This window comes from Eurypyga helias, unplaced genomic scaffold (assembly GCF_000690775.1).
Source record: "Eurypyga helias isolate BGI_N326 unplaced genomic scaffold, ASM69077v1 scaffold19828, whole genome shotgun sequence".
NCBI lineage: Eukaryota > Metazoa > Chordata > Aves > Eurypygiformes > Eurypygidae > Eurypyga > Eurypyga helias.
The window spans coordinates 3277-11349 of record NW_010266494.1 but is presented as its reverse complement, the minus strand read 5'-3'; the positions used below and the strand labels follow the sequence as shown (position 1 = coordinate 11349).

At 44.7% G+C, this 8073-nt stretch overlaps 1 protein-coding gene across 1 annotated transcript; it reads right to left on the bottom strand.

Moving 5' to 3' along the window:
- Window positions 1-1664: 1664 nt before the first annotated feature.
- Window positions 1665-4410, bottom strand: LOC104504381 (uncharacterized oxidoreductase C663.09c-like; the record flags this gene model as incomplete). The annotated part of the gene is made up of 5 exons (XM_010157122.1): window positions 1665-2101; window positions 2317-2427; window positions 3272-3427; window positions 3872-4059; window positions 4359-4410. Coding segments are annotated over 5 exons (621 nt in total), but the record flags the coding sequence as incomplete, so codon positions are not given.
- Between the last annotated feature and the right edge of the window lie 3663 nt (window positions 4411-8073).

Sequence of the window (8073 nt, the reverse complement as noted above, 5' to 3'; positions counted from 1 at the left end):
TTATTGCTCCCTACAGCTCCCTGAGAGGAGGGTGCAGAGAGGGGGGTTGGTCTCTTCTCCCAAGTGACAAGCAACAGGACAAGAGGAAACAGCCTCAAGTTATGCCAGAGGACGTTTAGATTGGATATTAGGGAAAATTTCTTCACCAAGAGGGCTGTCAGGCATTGGAACAGGAGGCCCAGGGCTGGGGTGGAGTCACCATCCCTGAAGGTATTTTAAGAAGTGTGTGGACGAAGTGCTGAATGACATGATTTAGTGGTGGTATTAGCAGTGTCAGGTTAACAACTGGACTTGGTGGTCTTAAAGGTCTTTTCCAACCTAAAAGATTGTATGATTCTCCTGCTCCCACCCATCTGAATCACAGAGCTTTCCCCTTAACTACTGGGTTTGTGCTGATAGTGCAGTCACACCTTGAATCATAGAATCATTTAGGCTGGAAAAGACCTTTAGGAGCATCAAGTCCAACCGTAAACCTGACACTTCCACGTCCACCACCAAACCATGTCCCCAAGTCCAACCTAAAAGATTGTATGATTCTCCTGCTCCCACCCATCTGAATCACAGAGCTTTCCCCTTAACTACTGGGTTTGTGCTGATAGTGCAGTCACACCTTGAATCATAGAATCATTTAGGCTGGAAAAGACCTTTAGGAGCATCAAGTCCAACCGTAAACCTGACACTTCCACGTCCACCACCAAACCATGTCCCCAAGTGCCATGGCTTTCAGCTGATCGGACAGCACTGCATCTTGTTCCCCTGCTCAGTCACAGCAGCATGTCACTAAAATAGGTCTGAGCGCAGAAGCGTGGCGCAACAAGCAGTTGTTAGTGAGCCACTATCTCCCTGTCAACATGGGGATCACGGAAGACAGCTAGACACCTCTCCCTTACACACCCTCAGCTGCATCTGAGGGCAGGTCTCGCAGTGGCTGCTGTCCAGGAACAGCCCCACCTGTCTCTCCCACTTACCTGGCTGTTGTTTTTCTTTTCTGACTTGGTACAGGAACCCACCATCTTGGCACAGCATGAAAGTGCCTAATCAGCTCACATGAGGGAGCAGTGTTGAAACCAATCCCAGACTTCACAGAACTTTTCGCTTTTATCCCTACCTCAGCCAGAACACAGAGATCTTTTCACCAGCTGTTCTTAGTATTTCAGACCAGAACAAGGATTTGCCTCAGTTTCAGGTACACCCCACCATGTTAAACCCATCTAGCCTGAAGGAGACAGCGATGGTTAGAGTTTCTTCCTGCCAGGTACAAGTGCGGTTCTCTGGTCAGGGAAGAGAAACCTACACGCAGAGAAATTAACTGAAGTAGTTCAGTAAACAGATTTATTTGTTTAAACAAGACTTTATTGAAGACACTTTAGAAGTTTATGTACAAAACAACATTCCCACCCCCATATCAGGATGTTAGTCACCCACTGGGAACAAAGCAAGTGCCTGGTGTGTGCTGTCAACCTGGAGACAACTCAGAGGTTGCTGAGGAATTTACGCAAGTGCCAAATTCACTTAATTTAGATCTGGACAGTTTCAGCCTTGGCTCAGTTAGGACTGAAGGAAAACACAGGACCTTTTCCAGAGACGTTTCCAGCAGGCTGAACATACGGGAATGTGGCAGCCTACACTGGTCTTACTCTGAGGTCAGGTCATTTACTTCTGTAGAGAGCAAGAGACCCACTTTGGTTTTGGAAGCGAAGAGGAACCAGCCCCTGGATTTAACTTGGAATGTTTGATCTACTTCAGACAGTTCCAGGAGATACCCATCACTACAAGCACAGTAGTATTTGCAGGAAGCATTGGAACAGAGCAGTAGCAATAGCAAATAAAAGAGTCAGCCACCTCACTTTCCAAATACACCTAGAGAGAGGCTGGATATCAGAGTGGCTATTTCGGCTAGCAGGTCAGAAAACCCTAGAGACACAGACATTAGTGGCGCAAGTTAAACAGTGGCTGACATGCTGTTCCTGTAGCATACTGTGCATTTCTACCACGGTAGAGTTTCTCCTTGCCAGTCCAGGAAGGAACCATTTTCTTTTTCACCAAGACGGTCCAGAACGGAGAGAATACCTGGGATAGCCTCTTGCACCTGCATGGGAGCCTAGAGCGAGGCAAGGTTAGATTATTAGTGGGAATATTCTACAGAAGAGAATCAAATGCATTTAAGGAGTAACTAGAATCACGTGGGGTGTATTTTCATGTTTCATAGTGTGCCTCTGCAGCTCATGGAAGTGTATCCTGTACAGTGGGTTCTTGTTCAAGCGTTGGGACAAGCAGGGAGTCATACTTTCACATTTTCAAAGAGATGTCGCTTACCATGTTTCCGCCCATGTCTGTCTGAAGCCAGCCTGGATGCAAAGAAATACAGAGAATTCCATCCGATTTCAAGTCTGCAGCAAGACACCTGGTGATCATGTTCAGTGCAGTCTACAAGAGTGGAAACCATCTATTAGTGTTCTGGTTTTACAAACCTTGAGCAAGACCTTAAGCCAAGCTAATTGTGACATCCCTTCCACCATGCTGTCTCTTGAGAAATGAAGGGGCAGTAACAGTATCACAGTAATTTATTCAGACTTAGTGAGGGCTTCATTCTCAGGTACCTGTTAAGAGAAGGGTTGTGAAAGCTCTATCGCCATAAGCTTACTGCCCAAAGATGAAACTAAGTTATGGTGGAAGATAAAGTAGCATTTGAAACTCTTAAGGAGCTGTGTGGAAAATAATACTGACATAAGGACTCTGTTTTTCTGCAGTAATCACTACACAAACATTCAAGTTTTTTACTTCTGAACGGGGAAAACAAGCGTATTAACAGCTTATGAGTAGGTGGTGTAGGAGAAACTGTATGTCTGATCTTGACTATTTGTACAAACTCAGTCTCTGGATGTGACAAAACTAAGAACTCCACCTCTCACTATCATTACCATGTACAGGCCAACACACCTTTTGTTGAGTTTCATGCCTGATGTCTTGCTTGGACTGGAGAGGAACACAGCTAATAGGACACACATGTGATGGCATCAGTTCTTCCCTGAATGCCAGGTCACTCTGAAAGCAATCTACAGCAGCTATTGATGGCACACTTGTGAGCCAGTTGGCATGCTTGCTCCAGATGTACGGTTTTCCACTTCCACCCACATGAAGAACAAGGACAGTTCCTGTGTCAGCCTACCCAAGGAACTGCTGCACACCACTAAGATCATCCTCTTAAGCTCAGAGTGAACTCAGAGGCCTGCCCTCACCCACTGAGCACAGCCCAGGGAAGCCTACAAACCTTTGCTATCCTGTAGGGGTAGACCTTGAGGAACATCTCATTTGCCTGGACAAGTTGCATGGAGGCAGCAAGAGAGGACATATTGATAATAGCAGCTCTGTGGCAGCCCATTCCTGTGCCCAGCTGGGCTGCTTTCCTCAGAAGCGGTAGAAACGCCTGTGAAAACAAGAGTTTGTTTGAACTTGGCCAGCTTGCTCTTGGCCCATTCAAGGCAAGCCAGACTCTCAGGTTCTGCTCTAAAAGAACTGCAGTACGTACAACTTTATGCCACCAGCATAGAACGGTGATGGCACCCCAGACAAGCTGACCATTGGAAACCTTTCTATCACAGCCAGCTGGAAGTAGCAAGGACCTTCAGTCTCTCCTGCCCACCTCCTAGCCCAACCTGTCCACTAAAGTGACCTCATACCACATGGTTTTAAATGAAGAGAAAGATCCTTGATAGAAAGGATCTCTTTCTGCTCTCTAGGCATGCCATTTGATATCAGACCCGTATCTGTACAGTTCCAAGGTGGCAAACGCTTGGGTTACATGTCCAGCTCACTAGTGGAAAAGCCTGTTATAGTACCATAGATTAAACACATTCCTCCCAATTCTTACCTTGGTGACCATCAGCTGGGCAACTGTATTGGTTTCATAAATGGTGAGCATTGTCTCTGCTGTGACTTCTTCCAAGGAGGCAAGCACATTGATGCCAGCATTGTTAATGAGGCAGTTTAGGCCTTTGTCTCCCACAATTTCTTCCACTTCCTTGATTACTTTCTTGATGCTGTTTTCACAGACCACATCTGCATGGAGGAGCCGAGAACAGAAAAGCCACAGTGAACTGTGTGGTTCACATGGTCACTGTACAACACGTGCTAAACCAAAGCTAAGGCATCAGTCTGAATGGGGACATTTAGGCAGCACACAGAGATGACAATGCCCAGAAGATTTTGCGTGTTTCCCCAGTGTTATCTTAAAATGAGGGTGATTGTCTTCAGCTGATAGAGGTCATGTACAGCTGCTGATCACCCAGGAGACCAATTTCTTAAGATGCACTCACCAGACTTAGTTGAACATATTTCTGTATAAGCTCTTTACTCACCCAGTTGGAGGAGCTTGATGTTGCTGTATTGCTTGCTAAGCTGCTGGAGTTCCTAGGAAGAAGAAATTATTTGGGTTACCTTTTATAAGTATATGTGTGTGTGTGTATATATATATAAAAATCTCCATGGCTGATACATAAAACAGTTTAAGATCTGCACCTCCAGAATTGTAACTGCCATTTATTTTCACAACTGGACTGAAGGCAGTGATATTACTTTGGTTTTCAACCTTCTGAGCAGCTTTCCTGAGAGCAAGATCAACTGCTCCAAGAAACTGGACTCTTCACCTGCTCAGTCAAGATAGCAGCACGCTAGATTAGTTAGTTCTCGATGTGAACAACTCAAGGGTGTGTTTGCAGTGTAACCAAAGGTCTTCGATCAAGTGGCTATCATTGCCAGTTCCACAGCAGACCTGGTGCTCAGACTGCATTCCAAGCCAGTAATTCCCCACTTCTCTAAGAAAAGCATAATTCTTCAGAAGCTCAGCTAGTGCTGGACATCAGTTCGGGCAACAGGTATGCTGAAGAAAAGCATACTGTTCGCAGTTTGGAATTACTGTTTGCAGGAAAAGTTTCCTAGCAATTTTCCCAAGGAAATTCTGTTTCTCAGCACTCTCGTTAGCTTCAGTTCTTGTAAAAGGTAAAGCACACATGAAACATGTTAGATACACAGCAACTGTCCATGAGAACAATCCTCTCCCTGCTAGATAACTGTAATTCAGGCATCTGCCTACTACCTCTCAGTAGAGGGATGAGTAGTGTTCTTGGAGAACGTTAGTACTACACTGGTGTTGCTGCTGGACAAAGTGTGTCCAAATTGGATTTATAGGCCCAGCTGGAACACTTAGGTTTCTGTGCCATGTAGCCAAGTGGGAAGTGTGGCCAAATGTAACAGATGGATTACGTACTCCCAGCCACGTTTAGGAGACTGAGCAACCGTGGCCAAACATTCCAGCTCAAACAAATCCATTTCTTTAGGAGCCCTTTGGGAATAGGGGTCAGGAGGACTGGTTTTGAAAGAGTACTTCTCTGCCACTTGGAGACACTTAGGGACTCCGTGTTCTCTGTCAAGCTATCATGCATTACATCTTTTATCTCAGTTCATCCTCTGCAGGATTCTCTCCAGACTTGTTTAGAAAACTTGTTCTCCCACCGAGGACGATCTACAACTACAGTTAAGGCTATTAAGGGGAGGGGGAAGGAAGGGGAACAAGCCAGAAGCACAAAACCAGATGACATTCCTTCCCTTGGATAAGACTTAATGGACAGTTTTCAACAGATTAAAGGCCCAGAACACACTATCTTTGTTCACTGATAGTCAGGCATGAAATAGTCCTGCCATGTCAAGGCCTGCAATAATTACGTGGCTTTGGACTGTCCACTGGACTGAAGTATTATTTACTTGATAATAAACTGAAGTAATACTGAAGTAAATACTGAAGTATTATTTACTTGATAATAAACTCCAGACATGCTCCGTATTCTCGAGGTTTGTTTCTTTATTTATAGTCAGATAGCTTCACTCTCTGACAGAAACAAGCTACTAACTTTTGCTAAAAGGCCAGAAATGTTTTGTGTAGTGACAGCAACCGAGAGGCTTCTGAAGTGAGTAAGCATATGTTCAATTAAGAACTCCAAACACTGTAGCATTAAGCATTCTCTAGAAAATAAACAGTATGAAATTACAATTGCTGCATGCAAACCAGGTTTAAAACTCAATGGTTTTTCCATTTACTTAATTACTTAGTTAACAAGTAACTCCCACTTCAGCGGTTTAAGTTTCTCAGAAGCAGCTTCCAGGCATAAAGCTGACTTAGACCGCTTTGGTCTTCAAGAAAGTGACTCCACCTGACAAACATAAGCTGAAAAATCCATTTAGGAAATCTAAAAATTGCAGAAAAGCCTATTCTTTCCCCTGCTGTCACTAGAAGGAAGATGCAGGGAGGAGCTCAGAGACAGGTTTGTGGCAGCGCGACCAGATGCAGGCATTTCAAGCCACCAGTCATATATGCTGCTTCTCCTCTTCTCCCACCCCAGTAGTTTTGATCAAAGAGATCAAAAGCCTCCTGTGTCCAGAGAACTCTGAAAATATCACTGCAGTGCACTAGTTATTGCTAATTATTGGCTCCTCACTGAAGGGATAAGCTTTGCTGAAACTCACTGCGGTCATATGTCAAATGCCTTGTTTTCCCACCATTAAAAACAAAACCAACAAAAAAAAAATCCCCAAAACAAACCAACCAAGCCAAAACAACAAAACAAACCTACACCATCAAAGTTGTCTGCAAGGGGTGTTTTTTTTTTTTTGCAGCAGACTTGTGACAAATAGGTTAAATCCCTGGGAAGACAAGATCTCCGAGCACAGTCTAACAGCCAGTGCAGCCCATCATGGCAATGCATCTGTACAAATCAGCTCATTGGTACTGCTGCTTGAAGTGCAGCTTGTTTATTAATGTCAGTTTACAGCAGTTTCATTTAAAGACAGTAGGTACAGCCAACATATCCCAGGCTAAGTCATTTTTAGTCGGTGTACCGTGGTAGCCAATTTAAAAACAAACAAGACAAACAAAAGCGACAAAAACCCCACAACACAACACCCTAATACTGTGTTTAGCACAGCAGCTCTAGAAGTGCTCCACACCTGAACAGTTACCCCTGAGAATCAACTCCTTGGGATTCCAAGAAAAATTTAAACTCTGATTAGCATCTGTTGTTTCCTGCTTGCTGATTTTAATTACGATTAACAGTGAGTCAGCCTACTCCAATTTAAACAAGATACTCTGGCACTCGAGGCTCCAGATACAGATTCATCAGCGCACAGGATATTTATTGCTAGATTTCAACCAGGAATGTTATGTTGTCTTTGTCATTTAGCAAGATTTACTTTGCCTTCTTTATGAAAGCATTATTCATTCCAGTTACAACTCTTGGAAAGAACCGTATGAGGCCAGTTGGAAGCCATCAAGCCAAACTAACAGCCTGTAGGCAAAGGGTACTTGGGTATCCTTTCACATCACCCTGCTCGCACTCAGGACAAAGTCAAAGATGTATTGTATTTGCCCGTTCTCCCTGAGACAGGCTATTCAATATCGCAGTGTACAGCCAACTCACTGTTTGATTGTGTAATAGCTGACACCAAGCTGCTGCAGACTGCCCCAGATCCAGTCCTCTCTGACTCAGGAAGAGCCAGACCTTAATGCTGTAGTAAATGCAAAACACTTTCAGAAAGAAAAAAAAAAACCCAAACCCACAACACTGCAATAACCCAAAATTAGAAAGACTTCAAAAATGCCCCCTTTGCCTGATATAACACATCTATCTTGCGAGAGCAATGCTCCAGAGACTGCTCAGCTGCTCTCTCCAACAGCAGACCGCATGGCTAAAATACGCAGCAAAGAGGAAACAAAACGTGACAGAGACAGTGTGCAGAAGCACTTCAGTGGGAGCTCTGTGTCTGCAGGGGAACAGACACGGCTCTGTTAGTAACACTATCTCCTACTTCAGAGGAAGGGAAACAGCACATTAAGCCCTGGAAGCTTTCCAGAGCCCAGTAGATGACTCTGGTGCAGTGAGGAACTGAACGCTTTCTTGTTCACCTGGGAACACACTTGGGCTGGCGGGGAGAGCAGGAGGAACAAGAGATGCTCCTGTCCTGAGGTCCCACATTCAGCTCCCAGCACAGCTTAGCAGAGCCAGGCTGAGTACAGGAAGCACT